Source organism: Phyllobates terribilis, unplaced genomic scaffold (genome assembly GCF_046119375.1).
Source record: "Phyllobates terribilis strain yellow unplaced genomic scaffold, ASM4611937v1 Scaffold_5__5_contigs__length_657084704, whole genome shotgun sequence".
NCBI classification, from domain to species: Eukaryota; Metazoa; Chordata; class Amphibia; order Anura; family Dendrobatidae; genus Phyllobates; species Phyllobates terribilis.
In genome coordinates, this window is record NW_027362765.1 from 107,510,418 (window position 1) to 107,532,796 (window position 22,379).

The following is a 22,379-nucleotide window of genomic DNA, read 5'->3' on the forward strand; positions in this document are numbered from 1 at the left end:
ACATGACCTTCTCCCATGCCTCTTCTGGAACATCTAGTTGGTCATTGGCGGACTTCAAACGGGCCTGGGCATGTGCTGGTGTGAGCAGGGGGACTTTGCGAGTCCTGCAGGATTTTAATCCATGACAGCACAATGTGTTACTAACGGTAATGTTTGAGACTGTGGTCCCAGCTCTCTTCAGGTCATTGATCAGGTCCTCCTGTGTAGTTCTGGCCTGATTCCTGACCTTTCTCAGAATCATCCTTATCCCATGAGGCGAGATCTTACATGGAGCCCCAGACTTAGGAAGATTGACAGTCATCTTGTGTTTCTTCCATTTTCTATTAATTGCGCCAACAGTTGTTGCCGTCTCAAAAAGCTGCTTGCCTATTGTCCTCCAGTCCATCCTAGCCTTGTGCAAGTCTAGAGTTTTTCCCTGGTGTCCTTAGACAGCTCTTTGGTCTTGGTCATGGTGGAGATTTTGGAGTGTGATTCATTGTGTGGACAGGTGTCTTTTATATACGTAACGAGTTCAAACAGGTGCAATTAATACAGGTAACAAGTGCAGAGTAGGAGGTCGTCCTAAAAAAAAACTAACAGGTCTATGAGAGCCAGAATTCTTGCTGGTTGGTAGATGATCAAATACTTATTTCTTGCACTGAATTGTAATTTAACTATTTAAAAATCATACAATGTGATTTTCTGGATTTTTTTTAGATTCTGGCTCTCACAGGTGAAGTGCACCTACGATAAGAATTACAGATCTCTCCACTCTTTGTAGGTGGGAAAACTTGCAAAATTGGCATTGTATCAAATACTAACTTTCCCCACTGTATGTGTGTGTATATATATATATATATATATATATATATACACTGTATGTATATATATATATATATATATATATATATATATATACACAGTACAGACCAAAAGTTTGGACACACCTTCTCATTTAAAGATTTTTCTGTATTTTCATGACTATGGAAATTGTACATTCACACTGAAGGCATCAAAACTATGAATTAACAAATGTGGAATTATATACTTAACAAAAAAGTGTGAAACAACTGAAAATATGTCTAATATTCTAGGTTCTTCAAAGTAGCCACCTTTTGCTTTGATGACTGCTTTGCACACTCTTGGCATTCTCTTGATGAGCTTCAAGAGGTAGTAAACTGGAAATGGTCTTCCAACAATCTTGAAGGAGTTCCCAGAGATGCTTAGCACTTGTTGGCCCTTTTGCCTTCACTCTGCGGTCCAGCTCACCCCAAACCATCTCGATTGGGTTCAGGTCTGGTGACTGTGGAGGCCAGGTCATCTGGCGTAGCACCCCATCGCTCTCCTTCTTGGTCAAATAGCCCTTACACAGCCTGGAGGTGTGTTTGGGGTCATTGTCCTGTTGAAAAATAAATGATGGTCCAACTAAACGCAAACCGGATGGAAGAGCATGCCGCTGCAAGATGCTGTGGTAGCCATGCTGGTTCAGTATGCCTTAAATTTTGAATAAATCTCCAACAGTGTCACCAGAAAAGCACCCCCACACCATCACACCTCCTCCTCCATGCTTCACGGTAGGAACCAGGCATGTAGAGTCCATCTGTTCACCTTTTCTGCGTCGCACAAAGACATGGTGGTTGGAACCAAAGATCTCAAATTTGGACTCATCAGACCAAACCACAGATTTCCACTGGTCTAATCTCCATTCCTTGTGTTCTTTAGCCCAAACAAGTCTCTTCTGCTTGTTGCCTGTCCATAGCAGTGGTTTCCTAGCAGCTGTTTTACCAAGAAGGCCTGCTGCACAAAGTCTCCTCTTAACAGTTGTTGAAGAGATGTGCCTGCTGCTAGAACTCTGTGTGGCATTGACCTGGTCTCTAATCTAAGCTGCTGTTAACCTGCGATTTCTGAGGCAGGTGACTCGGATAAACTTATCCTCAGATGCAGAGGTGACTCTTGGTCTTCCTTTCCTTGGGCGGTCCTCATGTGAGCCAGTTTCTTTGTAGCGCTTGATGGTTTTTGCAACTGTACTTGGGGACACTTTCAAAGTTTTCCCAATTTTTCGCACTGACTGACCTTCATTTCTTAAAGTAATGATGGCCACTCATTTTTCTTTACTTAGCTGCTTTTTTCTTGCCATAATACAAATTCTAACAGTCTATTCAGTAGGACTATCAGCTGTGTATCCACCAGACTTTTGCACAACACAACTGATGGTCCCAACCCCATTTATAAAGCAAGAAATCCCACTTATTAAACCTGACAGGGCACACCTGTGAAGTGAAAACCATTTCCGGTTACTACCTCTTGAAGCTCATCAAGAGAATGGCAAGAGTGTGCAAAGCAGTCATCAAAGCAAAAGGTGGCTACTTTGAAGAACGTAGAATATAAGACATATTTTCAGTTGTTTCACACTTTTTTGTTAAGTATATAATTCCACATGTGTTAATTTATAGTTTTGATGCCTTCAGTATGAATGTGCAATTCTCATAGTCATGAAAATACAGAAAAATCTTTAAATAAGAATGTGTGTCCAAACTTTTGGTCTGTACTGTATATATATATATATATATATATATATATATATATATAATTTAGCACCTATTCTCCTGTTTACACTTTGTATTAGTTGCGGTTTACTTATCTCTGAATAATTATTACCATTATTCTCAAATCTGATCACTCAAAATGTTTATTTCTGATCAAAATTGATTACACCAGAGTGATTGTTATCAGACGTGTACATTTGCATCTTGTTTCTACATGTTATGTGTCATTATGGGGGGCGGCTATCTTGCCTAAGCTGCTAGTAGCAGCATTTAGAGATGTGCTTTACAGCAGCCAAATGGGGCATAGGCAACAATAGTCTGAATGTTTTGATTGCCTTCTATGGGAGTGTGCAGTGGTCATGTTCTGTGACCTGTGCAGAGGTCATTGTACAGAGTAAGGAGAGGTAAACTGTAACCGTCACCTATTACGGATGGTGGAACCTGTGATATCTGTCATTTTCATCCCGCCTGTGATGATAATGAGATAATTATTGAGAAAGCGATCTCTACAGAACAGAAAGTGTCAGCCTATGATGAGGCTCAGTAGTCAGAGTGACAACTGCATGATTTCCTTTTTTTAAATATAGATAGCGAAATGAAAAATGCAAAAAAAAAAAGTAAAAAAAATATGTTTAACATCAAAAATTTGATACAATCGATCACACATTTCTAGACTAAAAGAGTACTGTACTTTTCTTTATAATGGGTAAACTATAGTTGATGGATTGCCTCCATTAAATGTATTTCTCTGCAAGCTGCAGTGACATTGCTGTCCCTACATGACGGAGAAAGCAACCAGAGTACCAGTCAGGTGAGTGTAGAGCTGCCTACAGAGCAAGTATCATGATGGAGGGGTTACAATCGAATCCTCTTAGCACTAGAAGTCTCTTTGCAGGGTAAACAAAGCCCCCAGTAAAGCCATCGGCGTAGTGATCTATGACTAAGCTTTGTAGGGCAAGCAACAGTTAAATAAATAAATGGGAAAAGGTCGGCCTTTGTGGGGTTAAACGTTTAAGGGGATTGGAAAAAGGGGTGGTGGTGACAGAACGGGCCTATATATAATTACCGGGGGGTTGGGTGCTACTAAACGGCACGCAGGCACCCATGAAAAAGGTCCTGCCCTCCATCCCTGTCAATTTGGGGTTTTAAATAATGCTGAATTATGGGAAGTAGGGTGTGTGCGGGGGTCGTTGGGTCATTTCGGCGAGCGGTGGTGAAGGGGTTCTTGGAGTTGGTGGCAAAATTGTGATGGGGGGGTTGTACATCGGGTAGATGGTAACCTTCCCTTTATGTTCGGATTTTGGTTAATTGCCTGGCAGATTTTGGGACTCCTTAGGGTGGGGAACTGGGAGTCGGTGATATGGATAAGATTTTCCGACAACAAAGGTGCCCCCGAGCCCGTAGTCGTGGCTTGGGGTAATACTGAATGGGTTATTATTATATTGGTTTCCGACAGGTTTTGGTGCTCCAAGATTTTCCGTATTTTCAAGTTATTTATTATTGTAATGTTTGTATAATAAAAGGCAGATTTGGCCACTTAATCCAAAGAACGGTGGTATGAGTGTTTATTGGGACGGGATTCGTGGAAGTGGGGCGGTGGTGTGAAATAGTTGAGTGGTAGCAGGGAAAAGTCGGAAGGGAAGCCTCTACAATACTGCAGTCATGGACTTTCTCACATCACCTACTGGAGAGCAATGTGGATGGGAATGGAGGGAGCTGTGTCAATAGCTGTATCAGAAATAGGTGCCGGGAATGAACGTTGTTCTCCGCCTTCTGGAGTCAAGATAAACCAGTAGTAAGGATAAAAATGTAGGTTTAATGTCTACGCATTTCATAGTCCACCGACTCCTTCCTCAGGATACCCATACATAACAACCAATAGTTAATAGCTGTATCAAACACACATTTCCCACCTTGCACTCTCCTTTGGATAAATAATTCTGATATAGACTAAAATAAAATGTGATATAGCAGAGCTTAAAGAGGACCTGTCACTTGCTAAAAAATGTAGTTAAATACCTTGAAAAAAATCTGCAAGCTCCCCTGGTTCTGACGCTCTTTTCTGTTTTGCGCTGCGTTGCTCCATTGAAATCTCTGCTTGTAATGCAGCTGGGAGGTTCTTCAGAGTCTTCTCTGGGGTCGTGCGCCTTCACTCATCCCACCCACATGCTGTCAATCGCAGGTGCCAAGCTTAGCAGTTGATCTAGCAGTGTCAGACACTGCTGAACTGTGACTGGCAATGTCTGGGAAGGAGTGGTGAAAGTGCACGCCCCAGAGAAGACTCTGAAGAAACACCCAGTTGCACTACAAGCAGAGATTTCACATGCTGTGCTCCAGAAGAAACTAATGTGAATATCTCTGCAATAGATCGACACAAGACAAAAAGGAAGAGAGTAGTAGACTTGGTGGAGCTCAGGGATTTTTTACATGGTATTTAACTCAAATGCCCTTTAAGACATCTTCTTGTCTATGACTGTCTCGCTGCCATAATGACTTCTGCATATGAGCACACACCATAAAGCCAGTATTATAAGAAACCTTCAAGCAGCAGGAACACATATTGCCATCAATCCACAAACGTTGTATGAATGCTCAAATTCATATTTTACTCTGAAATACTAAAAACCAAAGTGCAATAAAATGAGTCACTTGGAGTTTCTGACTCAGAAGGAGAACAGGGAGTTTCTCTAGCCAGACAGATTCTTAAAAAATCAGAGGCCTTCAACAGGTGATGCTTCTTTCTTTCTGAAATTATTTTTTTTCCCAAAGTCTAAAAAAATAATAATAATTTGGTTTCAGAGCAGAACAATCAAGTACAGGCTGGCTTCCATGTGCGCCCCCGTATAGAAGCCAGTGCCAGGACTGCTGGAGTGAATGGTGGATTCCTGTGTTAATGAGGATTTACCATCTGTAAGATTCCAGAGAACTGTGTCACAAAGGAACTTTCCAAAATATTCCATCCGTCTCCCTGCGTTTCTTATAACCATGGTAACTGGCTTGCAAAAGCTCTGTTTCTCAATCAGTGGACTTAGATTTTTCCTGTTTTGCAATGTTTCTTTGGGATATCCCAATTACATCAGAGTTCAAACAGATTTTAGTATTGTGGAGATTTATGTAATAAGAAAGTAACAGACAGCAAGACATTGCAAAATCCCAGGACCCTAAAGGGGTATTTCTATCTTATAAATTGAAGACATATTGCTAGGATATGTCATTGCATTATATTCAGTGGGGTCTGACCTCTGTGACCTCCACCGAATCTGAGAATATTCTTGTACATAGGTTGCGGTATTATGGTAGTTTTTATTCTTGTACATATGAGTTAGCATTTTAGTAGTTATGTTCTTGTTCATACAGTATGAGTAGTATTACAGTAGTTATATTCTTGTACATGAGAGCAGTATTATAGTAGTTATATTCTTGTACATGAGAGCAGTATTATAGTAGATATATTCTTGTACATGAGAGCAGTATTATAGTAGTTATATTCTTGTACATAGGGGGGCAGTATTATAGTAGTTATATTCTTGTACATGAGAGCAGTATTATAGTAGTTATATTCTTGTACATAGGGGACAGTATTACAGTAGTTATATTCTTGTACATAGGGTGCAGTATTATAGTAGTTATATTCTTGTACATAGAGGGTAGTGTTATAGTAGTTATATTCTTGAACATAGGGGACAGTATTATAGTAGTTATATTCTTGTACATAGGGAGCAGTATTATAGTAGTTATATTCTTGTACATAGAGGGTAGTGTTATAGTAGTTATATTCTTGTACAAAGGGAGCAGTATTGTAGTAGTTATATTCTTGTATATAGATGGCAGTATTATAGTAGTTATATTCTTGTATATAAGGAGCAGTATTACAGTAGTTATATTCTTGTACATAGAGGGCAGTACTGCAGGAGTTATATTCTTGTACATAGGAGCAGTATTATAGTAATTATATTCTTATACATAGGATCAGTACTACAGTAGTTATATTCTTGTACATAGAGGGCAGTATTATAGTAGTTATATTCTTGTACATAGGGGGCAGTTTTATAGTACTTGTATTCTTGCACATACGAGCAGAATTATAGTAGTTATATTTTGGTACATTGAGGGCAGTATTATAGTAGTTATAGTCTTGTACGTAGGAGCAGTATTATACTAGCTAGATTTTGGTACATGGGACAGTATTATAGTAGTTATATTTTTGTACATAAGAGTAGTATTATAGTAGTTATATTCTTACATATAGGGTCAGTATTATAGTTATATTCTTCTACATAGGGACAGTATTATAGTAGTTATAGTCTTGTACATAGGAACAGTATTATAGTAGTTATATTTTTGTACATAGAAGGCAGTAAGGAGAACATCTGTAAGGAGTTTGTATTTTCCTCTTGTGTTTGCGTGGGTTTCCTCGGGGTTCTCCGGTTTCCTCCGACACTCCAAAGACATACAGATAGGGAATTTAGATTGTGAGCCCCAAAGGGGACAGTGATGATAAAGCGCTGTGGAATTAATGGCGCTATATAAGTGAGTAAAATAAATATTATAGTAGTTATACCCTTGTACATAGGAGCAGTATTATAGTAGTTATATTCTTGTACATAGAGGACAGTATTATAGTCGTTATATTCTTGTACTTAAGGGGCAGTATCATAGTAGATATATTCTTGTGCATAAGGGGCAGTATTATAGTAGTTATATTCTTGTACTTAAGGGGCAGTATCATAGTAGATATATTCTTGTGCATAAGGGGCAGTATTATAGTAGTTATATTCTTGTACATAAGGGGCAGTATCATAGTAGATATATTCTTGTGCATAAGGGGCAGTATTATAGTAGTTATATTCTTGTACATAAGGGGCAGTATCATAGTAGATATATTCTTGTGCATAAGGGGCAGTATTATAGTAGTTATATTCTTGTACATAGGGGACAGTATTATAGTAGTTATATTCTTGTACATAAGGGACAGTATTAGGCTGTGTGCCCATGATGCAGATCTAATGCGGAAATGCATTAAAATCGCTTGTTAAGATGTCTGCCATGTTTCCCAATGATAATCCGCATGTGCTGTGCACATGCTTTTGAAATTGCCGCTGCGGATTATCATTGCGGAAAAATCCGCAGCTCAACCAATTTGGCCGCGATTTTGCGGTGAAATCACGCCCATTGACTTGCATTGAACCGCATAACATCTGCATGTATACATGTGGATGTTATGCGGTTCAATGCGCGGATGGTACCCGGGTTGGGAGAAGAGGAGACTCTTATCCGACCCAGGTACCATCGTACCTGCAAGTTAAAAAAGAAATATAAAGTAAAAAATATTCATACTCAACTCTCTGGCGGCCCCCGGTCTGCTCCTGACGTCGATCCTCTCTCCTCGGCGTCCTGCGGTGTACTGGCAGGACCTGCGGTGACGTCATTTAATCAGCTGATGGTCACGCGACCATCAGCTGACTGCTGACGTCACCGGTCGCGTGACCATCAGCTGACTAAATGACATCACCGCAGGTCCTGCCAGTACACCGCAGGACGCCAAGGAGAGAGGATCAACGTCAGGAGCAGACCGGGGGCCGCCAGAGAGTTGCGTATGAATATTTTTTACTTTATATTTCTTTTTTAACTTGCAGGTACGATGGTACCTGGGTCGGATAAGAGTCTCCTCTTCTCCCAACCCGGGTACCATCCGCACATTGAACCGCAGAGAGAGGTTGAGTATAAGGTTTTTTGGTTTTTTTTGCTTTTTAATTCTTTTTATTTACACTAGATGCACGATTTGAAGCAGAAATATCCTCATAAGTTGGTCACACAATATAAATCCATGGCAGCTGTGTGGCCATCTTGTCAAGCCCTTTTCCAAGTGATGCTCAAAATCGCTTGGAAAACAACTTGGAAAAAAACGCATGTAAAAACGCTGAAAAAACGCATGTAGAGTCAGCATGCGTTTTTTCTGCCAAGGAGATGCAGAAATGCTCAGGAAATTTCTGCTTCAAATCAGCTTCGTAGGCACAGGTTTTTACATCAGAACACTGGAGTAAAACATTTTGCAAAGTAGCAAATTTTTTGTGCAAAATAGTGTTGCCCAAAAATTTTGCAACTTTTGGCAGTCTTACACCAGTTTGAAGCAACTCCACCAAAATGGGCGAAGCTTATGAGGAGCAGGACAGAACGTGGCTACATCCACCTGTCAAATTCACCAAACGTCTTGTCTTTTTTTACCCAGATACGCTACCACATTCTTTAACGGGAGTGGCATTTCTTGTAGATTAGGGATACTATTGTAGTAAACACTTCATTATAAAAATGGTCCAGTATGTGAGTAAAAGTCACTGAGTAAGGTAATAATGAGTGTATGCGCACCTGACCGGACAAGTAGAATGTGAACATTGGTATGTACAGGGACTGATGGGATTGGAATAACACATATATATATATATATATATATATATATATATATATATATATATATATATATCACATGTATAAATATATAAATCATATATATTATATAGTGACATAACATATATCACTATATAAATAATGGGAACTAAATAATCATTAGTTAATGACTCACCAGGGGTTTTCTCTGTGAATACAACTTTGGATTCAGCTGTAAAATTTTGCCCAGTCAAAATCATCTGCTGTCCTCCATAAACAAGACAACTGTCAATATCCTGCCTCTCCACTAGAGGGAGTTCATGAGCTGATCGTTGAGCTAAAGAAAAAGAAAGAAAAGCAAGTTATAAAGGATATCGGCATCTTCAATATTTTATAAACTAAAGTCACATATAACCCATCCATAACTCTTACAATATTTTGTTCTTTTAACTAGTGCAATAGACAATATCTGATCCATGATTAAGCACAAGCTGCTATGTTTGCAAATTGTACAGAAAAAAGTTATTTTTTTTTCTTTTTGGGACGACCGATGAGTGATGTAGAGTATCTGACCAAAACCACACGTAGGAGAAAAACCCCAAATGTAGAAATAGTTAAGTAGTCCCCAAAAGTTTGTGTCTGTATTTCATTAAAAAGCACTTAGTGGGCTGACGCTGCTCGAAAAATGACTGTCTTCCAAGTCATTCAGTTGCCAATAGAGACCCACTTTTCAGGCAATAAAAATTGACCCTCCCAGCCAAGGTTTTCCCGAGAAATGATCTCAGTAGACTGAGCCGGATTGTGATCAGCATGCCTGGATTTGCACAACCGTTCATACGCTGAAGCTTCTGACACTCACATGGCAGTAACTGCACAGATGGAGTCTTCTGCTCAACGTAGCAAATCCAGAACCCAAAGAGTGTAACGATATTGTACAGGAATACTTCAAAAAACAGGGGCCTACATTAGCAAGGGGTTTTATTTACTCTTTAAGTGTATTTTTAAGTGTATTTTTTAATACGTTCTAAAATCTAAATTTTAAAGGCCATCTCTATGGGCATTTAAAACATTTTACAGAATGGCCATAGTGCGCATATCCATTGGATCTGAGCTCTTCAAATTCCCTACAGCCTTTTTTCACATTGCAAGGGAGTCTTTGTGTTCCCAGAGATCTGGCATAGGCTAAGTCCACACAAGAGTATTTTTGGTAAGATATTAGTTTTTTCACGGGTGCTCGGATCAAAAATACTGTTATTCAATTGGCACAGACCGAATGTCCTCGAAAAAAAAATTGCAGCATGCACTATTTTCTTCTGTATTTCGAATGAGACTTGCCCATTCAAGTCTATGGGCTCGGATTTTTGGTCCAAGCGCGATCCAACAAAACATCAGATCACACTGGGACCAATGTTATTCTATGGGGCAGTACATATCACTGGTCCGATGAAAAAAATCGCTGCATGCCTGAGTTGGATCCGATATGGTTCGCACTCAGCCATGCAAGTCAATGGAAAACATCGGATAACATCTAAGTGCAGTCAGATTTCCATGGACTGACAGAATGGAGAAGATGGAGACATTTTTTTTCTCCATCTTCTCCTCATCAGAGAGAATTGGATCACACTCTAATGAAACTCTGATTAAAGTGTGATTAGCATAATCGGTCTGATTTTCTCGGATGAGATAATACATGGTCGTTTGCATCTGATCCCCCAAAAATTGGATCCCTTAAGAATCAGCGGTAACAGTATCGGCTTTTTATGGATACTTTTATTTCTTTAACAATGAAAACTGTATTTGGTCTTACACTGATGATGTATAAGAACGGATGCAAGTGGATGACAATGCAGATGAAAATTCATCCGTTGTTTCTGGATGAAAATCTGTAATTTTTTTTTATACGCTTGTGTGACCTTATCCCTATAGAGGAAAACATCCAACTATTCACGATTGCAGTTAATTCAATACCTTTAATATCTAAAGCGTCTTTATAGAAGTATATTGCAGTAAGAAATGGCTATGACTTATCTGATCTGTAAAGTATTAATGTAGGAAAGAAGATGCACTTTGCCTAAATTTAAAACCCTTCTGTTAGGCTAATCTCATCCAGAGAAGATACAGATTAGAAATTAGAAAAAACTTTTTGATATTGGGGGTGATCAATGAGTAGAACAGGCTGCCACGAGAGGTGGTGAGTTCTCCTTCAATGGAAGTCTTCAAACAGTGGCTGGACAGACATATGTCTGAGATGATTGTTGGACCAGATGACCCTGGAGGTCCCAACTCTAACATTTTATGATTCAAAGTTGTGAAAGTGTTTGCATAATTCAATGGCAACCAACCAAGCGCAGAAGGCTGCGCTGGCATTGTGACAGATCGGCTCAATAAACCTGGTCATTACCCAGTCACAAGCTGCACAGAAGAACCGTATGCTGAATGATTAAAATAGACTATAATACTCACATGGAAGTAAAAAAACTGCATAAAATGTTTTATCACTCTTAGTTTATTGGTGTCATGAGTATAAATGGCCCTTAACAATTTAGTATATGATGAGTTACATTTTCTATGCTACAACTGCTAGATTGGCAACATTCACCAGGTCTAAATTTCAGACTTGATAAATTGTAATTTAAAGGGAATATGTCAGCAGGTTTTTGCTTTGTAATCTGATAGCATCATGAGATAGGTACAGAGACCCTGATTCCAGCGATGTATCACTCAGTTTATTGGGTGCAGCAGTTGTGATAGAATCACAGTTTTCCCTGCTGCAGATCTAGCAGAACTCAGAATGCTGCGCCCCGTATAACCTTGTCCACACCACTGATTCATGGCTTTCTTTCTCCCTGTTGTAGATGTAATAGTGGTCAGAATGCTGAGCTGTGTATAACCCCGCCTACATCCCTGCCTGGCCAATAAGTGGTAGGGGCGGGGTTACACAGATTAGCCAGACTGCTGTGCACATGAAATCTAGTCCTGCAGTGATAATCTCCTGCTGATAAAACACTGATTGTATTGAAACAGCAAAACATAGCCAAGTAACTGACATATACCTGGTATCAGGATATTAGCCCCTACATCATGCTACTCAGATTACAGAGCAAAAACCTGCTGACAGATTCCCTTTAAAATCGAGGGTGTAGGGGTATCACTACATGACTAAAAAAAAATCATTAGAAAACAAAGGCACTTACAATAAGATGGTAGATAAGTTTGGTGACTTGTACTTACAGCACTCTATCGGGTTGGATGCTGCTTGCAAGGAGACAATCCTCCCACTGGCTTCGGGAATGTGCACTCGGAAGACAATTCGCACTCGAGTGTTCTTCCTCCCAATGTCTGTCTCGCCTTTTCTCAGCTCGATGTCAGCATTTTTTAGCTTTAATATCCCAGCACAATCAATTCTATAAAAAAGAAGATGACATTATTAATCGGCACAATAAAGCCTGAGCACGTAGAATTTCAGATATCAAAGCGACTACAAAAAAAATAGTTTCACCCTAAACTGGAGAAAATGGAATGTGAGATAAGAGTTTTCTAGTGCAGTTTAATGGCTAATTGGTCACCATGGTTAACGGCACTTTTCTTTTTATCTGTCAGGGATACGCCAATAATATGACTAATCCAAATAATGATTCGTGCTCATGATAGTAATGGGTATTTTTAGCAACCAATCAATGAGACTCATCAACAAATCAATTAAATCACACATCTCACACATTTTATGATTTCCTGTGTAGAAAATGTCCCAATCATAGCAAAATATCTGAGAAGGAAAATGACAAAGAGGGGGGTTGGGATTTCCGATAGGTCTAATAATCGTTTACTAATGTGTGTGGCCACCATTAAACACTGACATGATCTATAATTTGGTAAGAGCACAAAAAAAATTACTTTGGCATATTCCATTTCATTCTTTACTAGAGCTAAAAGGTATCTGTCATCAGGTTTTTGTTATGTAATCTGAGAGCAGCACGATTTAGGGTCAGAGACCCTGATTACAGGGATGTGTCATTTATTGGTCTGCTTGGTGCAGTTTTGATAAAATCATTGATTTCTCTGCTCCAGAACCAGCAGTTCTCTGAATGCTGAGCTCTGTATAACCCCGCCCACACCACTGATTGGCCGTTTTCTGTGTACACTATGCATAGTCAGAAAGCTGCCAATCAGTGATGGGGGCGGGGTTACACAGAGTAGGACGACTACATGACGCAAAACAAGTAGTCCTCTAGTGATAATCTTCTGCTGATAAAATACTAATTATAATGAAACTGCAGCAAGCAGTCCAGTAAGTGACACATCGCTGGAATCAGGGTCTTTACCCTTACACCTTTATGCTATCAGATTAAATAGCAAACCCCTTCTGTCAAATTCCCTTTAAGCAAAAAGATTGGTAGGGCCCTAAAACAGTGGCTGTATTGGTAGTCCGTAGCCGTGACCAGTACATTGTGAGCCTCATACAACCTTAGCATCTATTGTGATTATTAGAACCTTGAAGTCATTATAATTCTGGCATGACACAATCAGGAGGATGTCATGGGGACTTACTAATGAGAAGAGGTAAGGGGATGTCACAGATATTAGGTCAATGGACCAGGGTCCTTCAAAGCTTTTTGCTCAACTCTATTCTCTATTAGGTTCACAACAACATTTGGAGTTTTCTGTTTTCTTATAGAAACAGAAAAACAGAACTCCTGAAGGAAACTGATCCGTGCCATGATCTACCCAAATGCCACAAGATTAATTCCATTTAGGTTCCCTTACGGTGTCCGGATAGCGTACATTCTTCTAGTGAAAATTAACTGGATTCCCCTAATGGAGGCTGTGACGTCAGTGTGAACCTAGCCTTGAAAAACGTTGGTGTTGATGAATCGGGGCCAATATGTCTACAACTGAACGTCTAATTGTTGTTTGTCTTTTGACCGCTTACCAATATTATCCTCCTAGAAAAGGTTAAGTGACATTAAAAAGTGAAAAGTTACAGGGAATGTCCACCAAAACTCACATATACTGTACAGTATTGTATTTGTGAAATATTAGAAAAGTATATCTTAAACTCCCAGCTTACGTTGCTCTCATGTTGTTCTTTGGCTCCAGCGGTATCTCCAGGACTTTGGTGTTCCCAATAATTTTTTCATAGCTGGTGGTAGTAACAGTTTTTCCTGTAATACGATGGACCTGGTAGAAAGCATGAGGCTTTAGGATCCGTTCGTCTGCGGTACCAATGAAGGTCTGAAGTCCCAGAGGCTTGTTTTCCATGTAGCCATGAAGCTGTGGAAATAGAAATGAATGAAACGTTGTTTAAACACAAAACACCATGTAAGGCCGGGGTCACAAGAGCGTATGAAACATCGTCCAGAAAACGCAGACGATTTTTATCCATATTATCATCCGTATCCGTTTTTACATCCGTTTTCATATACGTACATTCAAAAATGTACATGATCAAATACAGTTTCCTAGGTTAATAATGGAAATTTATCTGTAAAAGTTGGATGCAATATGGATGATCTGATTTTTTTTGTGCACCCAAAGATTAAAATGCGCAAGTCTCATCCGAAATACGGAAAAAATTAGTACATGCTGTGATTTTTCCCAAGGTCCCTGAAGGTTCCAAGTGAAAATAAACTATCATCTGAACAGCCCAATGTAGTTACTTTGGTCAGTGTGCTATCTTATTTCTACTTGGACAGCACATATCCAAGTTTGGACTGGCCCACAGGAGAACAGGAGAATCCTCCGGTGGGCCCCCATCCAGGAGAGAGCTACCACCTTCTTATATGATCAGTACTTGGCACAATATACCTGAATTACTATGTACAGACAAAAACAGCAGCTTATTCATGTAACAATCTACCCAGTTCATTGTTATATAAATTTGTGATTGAGGATAATGTCACATTTGCATGTAGCTGAAAAGTGGGGCCCTGGAGTTGGTTACTGGTGGGCCCTTGGCACTCCAGTCCAACACTGGGCACATCCATATTATACTCTCATCTCAACGAGCAGCCATCAGTTAAAGAAAAATGGTGCAAAGCGCTTGCACAAAGGTGCAAATGGTGAAATTCTACAACCTGACAGATCATATTTTCGGCAGGCACAAGGAGAAACAAGCAATTCAGCTGTTGTGTAAACCATACAGATTAGAATGTGCATTCTCATGGTAAAGCACATTGTCAGTGCGATGTACAGCCACTTACTGCATGGCAAAACTTCACCCAGTTCACCAAAAATGACTATGGTTTTGCAATTGAAAACGTTCAACCATGTGTATTTTCTAAGATGTGCAGGCAAATAACACATTGTAAAACAGTGGTAATTTGAGCAAAACATGTGCGGTTTTGCCACATGGCACAGTATCAGTGCTCTTCTGCTCGTTTTTAAATCATAACTCAGAAAGCCTTTCTATTGCGCACATAAATTTTATTCTCTTTTTGAGATTTAAAAAAGGTTTACTTTTCTGAAAAAGCGCCACTCTTGTTAATTGGCCATATGTGGTATTGCAGCTTAGCCTCACTCAAGTCAATAGGGCTGAGGTGCAATATCAGATAAACCCTATAAAAACGTCCATTTACACGTCAGATTTAGCACACAATGTGTCATAGTTTCCGCACTGGAAACTCTGTCAAATTCTATGATGATCTGCATTTCACACATAAATAGGGTTTCACCAACCTCATTTATATACCATGGAAAATTTGTCTATGGATTTCTGGCTGTGTTGTGTAAAAGAATCAGCTATTTTATGGGAATCTGCACAGCCGCATCACATTTGCACCGAAAACCTGAGCATCAACCTTGAATTTCTGCTGTGGAAATACACATTCGATTTACTGAACATGCTCTTTAAAGCGCACCTGTCAGCAGGACTGTGCTCAGTAAACCACATAGACTGTCAGGTGGGTGCCGTTACACTGATTAATATGATACCTTTGTTGATGAAATCCGTCCTGTGGCTCTTTTATAATCTTTATTTTCATTTCTTCCATAATGAGATGCAAAAAAGAATTTGCCTGCAGCAACATGGCGCCACGAGCCGCGCATGCACAGTAGCATCTCTCGGCACCCAGAGATGCTACTGCGTATGTGCGGGTCATTTTGATGCATGTAAATTTCAGGTTTGGCACACAAATTACACAAGCAATATTTAAAATAGTAGGCAGGTCACTGAAAACACAGTGACCTGTCAGAAGGCAGAGATATGAAGTTGACGCGCCCCTGGGCCTGTGTCGCGCTGCGTTGCGCACGCGGGAGCTTACCCGGAGCCGGATCTCTTGAGGGTTGTAGTCTCGTGGCGGTGACCCGGTCCGTGCCCAGGGAGTCAAACTGAGCGGCGATGTAACAGCGGTAGATGCAGGACGACTACGCCACCCGTTGAATGCAGCTATGGAGCTGCCGCTGCAGGACAGTCCGCTGAGGCCGGTGGATGGATGGTGCAGCGTAGATGGTATAACCCCCAACGGGAGGGGTATGGCCTCAGGGCAGCAGATGTGGATGATGGGGGTAGCAGGAACCACTCAGAGACGGTGCGGTGTAATTCAGGGTCTTTACTGGTAACAACGATAGACCCTCCCGGAGTACTTGCTAGTGAACGGGGCCTGGTCAGTCCTTGAGCAGATGGGATCTCCCCTGGCCAGGCGGAGTTGTAGGCCTCCCAAACTGACTGTACTCTTCTGGCTACCTTGCTAGAAGCGGATATAAGAAGCCCACGTCCCTGAGTGTATCGTGTGGTGCTCACCCGTATGGCCGGTGACTCGGGGCCTTCTAATGGCTTCCGCTCCACGATGGAGGTGCTGGTCCCACGCGTGTGACCGTGCCTTCGGGTTTCAGGGCCTGAGGACCTGAAATCCCCTGCCGGTCGGCTTCTGCTGCTGGGCAAGAGTTAGTCCCCACAGCCTCGGACGCCGGGTCCGGTAAGAAAGCTTCTCAGTCAGGGCGAGCTCTGCAGCTGCCAGCCCCTGACTCGTAGTAGTATTGCTTCTGCTGTTTCTTGTCTCTACTCTCCTTGACTGCTAACCCTGCTTCAGCCCCGGGTTTATATAGGGGAAGTTCTTCCCCTCCCAAGACTGGGCAGGAGGTGTGGCATGCACAGGATCCCTGACCAAAGGACCTCCCACCTGCTCTCAGACATAACATCTCTATCACTGTGGCAACCAGACCCCTGGGGTGTCACATTCCCCCCTAGTGAAATTTAGTACTCCGGGACTAAACATATTTTAGAAAAACATAACAAGATAAAAACAATAATAATACAATAAGAAAAACATATAAAGTTGGTTACGGCATGTCCGTAACCGGGTGCAGTCTTTGAAGAAAAGCAAGGTGTCCATTTCACCAAAACAGGGAGACGTAACCAGGTAGGGGTTTGTCCTACCCCGAGTCCTTAACAGTCTTTAGTCCGTCCTGGGTTATGCTCCAACTATGTACAAGGATTCCCGGTAAATCCACCAAGGATTCCTAAAAATAACTGGAAACACAAAATTATACACAAGCAACAATACACAGATAAACATATATAAAACAATTTATACACTTCAAATCCTCCAGCGTGCGGGTAACTGGCCTCTAGTGGCCCTAGTGGACCTACGGAGCTGACTGTCTGGCCCTGAACTACAGGGTGTAGGAGCTGTCAAGGGTAAACTGGGCAGCTGTCTACCGGCTCTTTGTCTCACTAGGGGTACGGCAGGCTCACTATAAGCAGAGGGTTGATCCTCCTGTTCTGTTTGTGTGGAATCTTCTGCCTCCTGGACCGGCTGTTCTTCCAGCTCTACCTGTTGCTCCGTAGGTGCTTGGGATGCTGGTTGGAGGAAGGTGAGTACGGGTACCACAACTGCACCATTGACTTGAGTCCAAGACCGAGGGAAGTCCCCGAGCACAGTACTAACCATATCTTCCCTTTCCTCTACGGGTCGATGGTCTTCTTGTTCCTCTTCAGGGTTCCTCAGTTGTTCGGGACACTTCTTCAGGTGGTCCCGGGATACAATGGCTGTGGTTTCCCCTCCATCTTTACTGATGGTACAAACCTTCGGGTTCTCGTGGCTTGAGGGCAGTACGGTGTACGGGTCCTTCTCCCACTGGTCGTCCAACTTGTAGAGCCGTCTCTTCCTCTTCAAGACCTGCTCTCCGGGTACCAGGGGAACAGCGGGAGCATACTGGTTGTAAGTTTTCTCTTGTCTTTCCCTAGCCTGACAGAGACTTCGCTCCACGCTCTCCTGTACTCTCCGGTACTGCTGCTGCCTCTCTGTGTCCCAGTCTGTTTCTGGTGAAGTGTCCTCGGGTGTCAGGACTCCCATTTCCAGGTCAACAGGTAACTTACCAGGTCTTGCCCTCATTAGGTAAGCCGGGGTACAGTTGGTGGAACCTACCGGGATGTGGTTGTATAGGTCCACCAGATCGGGCAACTTCTCAGGCCACAGACTGCGTTCTTCCAGGGGCAACGTTTTTAGAAGATCCATTACCACCTGGTTCATTTTCTCACAAAGTCCATTAGTTTGCGGATGGTAGGGTGTCGTCCTTATCTTCCGGTAGCCATACAGATTGCAGAATTCCTGGAAGACCTCCGCTTCAAAGGCAGGTCCCTGGTCCGTCAGCACTTGGTCCGGGTACCCGTGTGGACGGCAAAAGTGCTGCTGGAAGGCTCTAGCTGCTGTTTGAGCCGTTAAGTCCTTGACGGGGACGACAACCAGAAACCGGGAGTAATGATCCACGATGGTTAACGCGTAGACGTAGCCACTTCTGCTTGGGGTCAGTTTTACATGATCCAAGGCTACCAGTTCCAACGGTTGCCGGGTGACGATGGACTGCAGGGGAGTATTCTGGCTGGCACGGTCCTTCCTTCTCAGGTTGCACGGGCCACAGTCTCTGCACCACTTCTCGATGGTTCCCCTCATGCCTACCCAGTGGAACCGCTCGCGCAGCAGGAACTCCAGCTTCTTCCACCCGAAGTGTCCAGCTCCGTCGTGGTATGCCTCCATCACCATGGCTGCGTCTCTTCGTGGCACCACTACTTGCCAGAGTAATTCATGCGTCCGGGAGTTAACCATTCTGCGGCACAACTTCCCTTTGTAAAGGAACAGTCGACTCTTCTCTGCCCATAGTTGTTTGGCTTCCTCCGGAGCGTCTGGTTCAAGGCGAGCCTCCGGCCGAGTCAGCATCTCCTTCACCAGTCGGACGGCAGGGTCGCTGTCTTGCGTTTCCGCCCAGTTGTAGTGGGGTAAGGGGTTCAACGTAGCAGCCTGCTTACTCCTTACCCGGTGGGAATACTGGATAGTCCCATGACGGTGGAACGCAGGGAGTTAAACTTCTTCCAGTCCCTCCGGATCTTCTCCTCCGTCCGGCAGGTTGGGCATCCTGGACAGGGCGTCCGCGTTGGTATTGGAGCGTCCTGCCCGGTATTTGATTGCGAACTCATAGTTGGACAGACGGGCCATCCACCTCTGCTCCAGGGCACCGAGTCTTGCCGTGTCCAGGTGTGTCAACGGGTTGTTATCCGTGTACACGGTGAACCGGGAAGAAGCGAGGTAATGCTTAAAGCGCTCGGTGACTGCCCATACTACGGCCAGGAACTCTAGCTTAAATGAGCTGTAATTCTCGGGGTTCCTTTCGGTGGGTCGCAGTTTTCGGCTGGCGTAGGCGATTACTCGTTCCTTCCCCTGCTGGATCTGGGACAGTACGGCTCCTAGCCCGATGTTACTGGCGTCGGTGTAGAGGATAAAGGGCTGGCTATAATCCGGATACGCCAGGATTTCGTCCCCCGTGAGGGCCATCTTCAGCTGGCGGAAGGACTCTTCTTCCAGCTCCTCCCATTTGAAGGGCGGCTTCTGGTTCTTGGCCTTCCGGGACTGGCCTATCAGGAGGTCCTGCATAGGTGCTGCCTTTTTGGTGAAACCGGGAATAAACCTTCGGTAGTAGCCTACCAACCCGAGGAACTGCCGCACTTCTTTTACGCTGGAGGGGCTTGGCCATTCCTTAATTGCGGTGATCTTATCAGGGTCGGGAGCCACTCCGTCAGCGCTCACCACGTGTCCCAGGTACTGCACCTTTGGTTTCAGGAGGTGACACTTGGAGGGTTTCACCTTTAGGCCGTAACTTGCCAGAGCTTCGAACACTTCCGCCAGGTGTTTCAGGTGGTCCTCATACGTCTTGGAATATACGATGACATCGTCCAGGTACAACAGGACTGTCTCGAAGTTTCTGTGGCCCAGACAACACTCCATTAGTCGTTGGAAGGTTCCCGGTGCGTTGCAGAGTCCGAACGGCATGCAGGTGAACTCGCTAAGTCCCATCGGGGTGGTGAATGCGGTCTTCTCCCGGTCCGCCTCTGCTACAGGAACCTGCCAGTACCCGCTAGTGAGATCCAAGGTAGAGAAGAAGTTAGCAGATCTTAAAGCAGCCAATGACTCCTCTATCCTTGGTAAGGGGTACGCATCCTTGTGTGTGATACGATTGATTTTCCGGTAATCTACACACATCCTCATGGTGTTGTCTTTCTTTCGGACTAAGACTAGTGGAGCTGCCCAGGGGCTACAGCTATCCCTGATCACCCCAGCCTCCTTCATGTCTCTAAGCATCCCCTTGGCGTGTTGGTAGTGGGCAGGGGGTACGGGTCGATACCTCTCTTTTATAGGAGGATGGTCTCCCGTGGGGATGTGGTGTTCTACCCCCTTGACTCGCCCGAAGTCTAACGGGTGTTTACTGAACACTCTCTCGTACTCCTGAACCACCCGATAGACTCCTTGTTTCTGGTGGGCGGGAGTGGAGTCAGTACCCAGATGTAGTTGCTGACATCAGTCCTCCATGTTTTTCTTAGAGCCGTTACCTTCCTCCGGGTGAGATGGAGGCAAGGGTTCCACAGATTGTATAGAATTTTGGTTAATGGTATATAATTTGGCTAGCGTGGCATACCGGGGCAGGTACACTTCCCTCTCCCCGATATTTATTATGCGAACGGGCACCCTCCCATGGCGTACATCAATCACCCCCGTGCTGTCAAAATGGTGGGCCTACTGTCCGAGTAAACTGGTTCTACCATTGCCTGGTAATCTCTACCTCTCAGACCAATAGCTGCCCGGCACCAAATCATCATTTCACTTTTTGGGGGCATGGCAATAGGAAAAGGGTCACACATTCTTACGCTACCAATCTCACCGCCGGAGAGTTCCACCTGTTGCCGTCGCATCAGTGCCCGGAACTCTTTCTGGAGCACCCGCTGCTCGCCGGAGCTGGCGTTCTTGGCAACCTGCTGTAAAAGGAAAATCACCTCTGCAAGACAATTTTCAATTACATTAGTTCCTAGAGTTATTTTTGGGTGACTCTCATGTTTGTCAATATCTACAATGATCAGTCCCTGTGCTGCCAGTTCGACTCTACCGATTTTGATGGTCACCTCTTTAAATCCGATCTGTGGCACGGGCTGGCCATTGCTGGCGATGATACTCAAGTCGTCGTCAGGGTAGCGGGTAATATCCGAGTCATTCCAGTACTGCTTAAAGAGCACGTACGGGATGGTGGTGACCTGTGACCCGGTGTCCAGTAGGGCACTCATGGGAATGCCATCCAGTACCACAGGCAAGACTGGACGTCCTCCCACATATCTGTCGCGCCAGTTTGATGGGCCTGGTGATCTTTTTCCTGGGGGTTGGCCCTCTACCCCAGGTTGTGCCCGTTTAAAGAACAGTACCTTGCCATATGTCCAGGTTGATTGCAGCGGCGGCAGATGGGTCGTCCGTCCTCGCTGTATCGGTCACTGGGTCTCCCTCTGGCCGGTGGGGTCCTCCTTGGTCGACGCCACGGGATGTCCTCCGGTCCGGATGCCAGCTGGATCTTCCCTGGGGTGGAAACCTGTAAAGACTGCACAGTTCGGGTTAGCGCAGCAACGCTCTTAGCTAGCTCTTGGACCTGATGGTGTAGGTCTGGAGCCGGGTCATTGTCCAAAGCCTGCGCATCAGCTCCCACAGGCCCTGCCGACAAGGGCGCCGCCTCCTGGTGGTAAGTGATAGCAGGGCGCTTGTGGGTCACAACGCCACCCGGTGCCGGTTCTCGGAGCACCCGGATGGCTCTGTCCTTGAACTGTGCAAAGCCCAGATGGGGATCCTGTAAGGCCATTGCCCGCAACTGGGTTCGGTGGGTATTACAATACAGTCCCTCTATAAACTGTTCGGTCAACGGCCTGTCCTCGTTTCCCACTCCATCAGGGTCGGTCTGCTTAATGGCCCTCAGGGCCTCTTGTAGGTTTAGTGCATAGTCCCTTATACTCTCATGCGCTCGCTGCTTGCACCCGTAGAATCTAAGCTTAATCTCGGCTGAGGTGCGGGTATCAAAGGTGTCCTTCAGCCGGGTTAGTATCCCTGCGACAGTCTTCCTCCCAGGTGGCCAGGATTTTACTTCCCTTTTGGCTGCCCCGGTTAGTTGGGCCACCAGGATGCTCACTTTTTGCTCTTCTGTGAGGGGGTACACCTGGAAGAGGCTATC

General features: G+C 43.8%; 1 protein-coding gene across 6 annotated transcripts in view; it reads right to left on the reverse strand.

The window, feature by feature from the left end:
- NFATC2 (nuclear factor of activated T cells 2) overlaps positions 1-22,379 on the reverse strand; it is a 143,227-nt gene that overhangs the window by 59,980 nt on the left and 60,868 nt on the right. For all 6 annotated transcript variants that reach the window (XM_073682735.1, XM_073682734.1, XM_073682733.1 and 3 more), the window contains exons 4-6: positions 13,978-14,180; positions 12,141-12,313; positions 9,106-9,246 (exon numbers count right to left, since the gene is read on the reverse strand). In XM_073682735.1, coding sequence (XP_073538836.1) covers positions 9,106-9,246; positions 12,141-12,313; positions 13,978-14,180 — 517 coding nt within the window. The remainder of the gene's footprint in view (positions 1-9,105; positions 9,247-12,140; positions 12,314-13,977; positions 14,181-22,379) is intronic.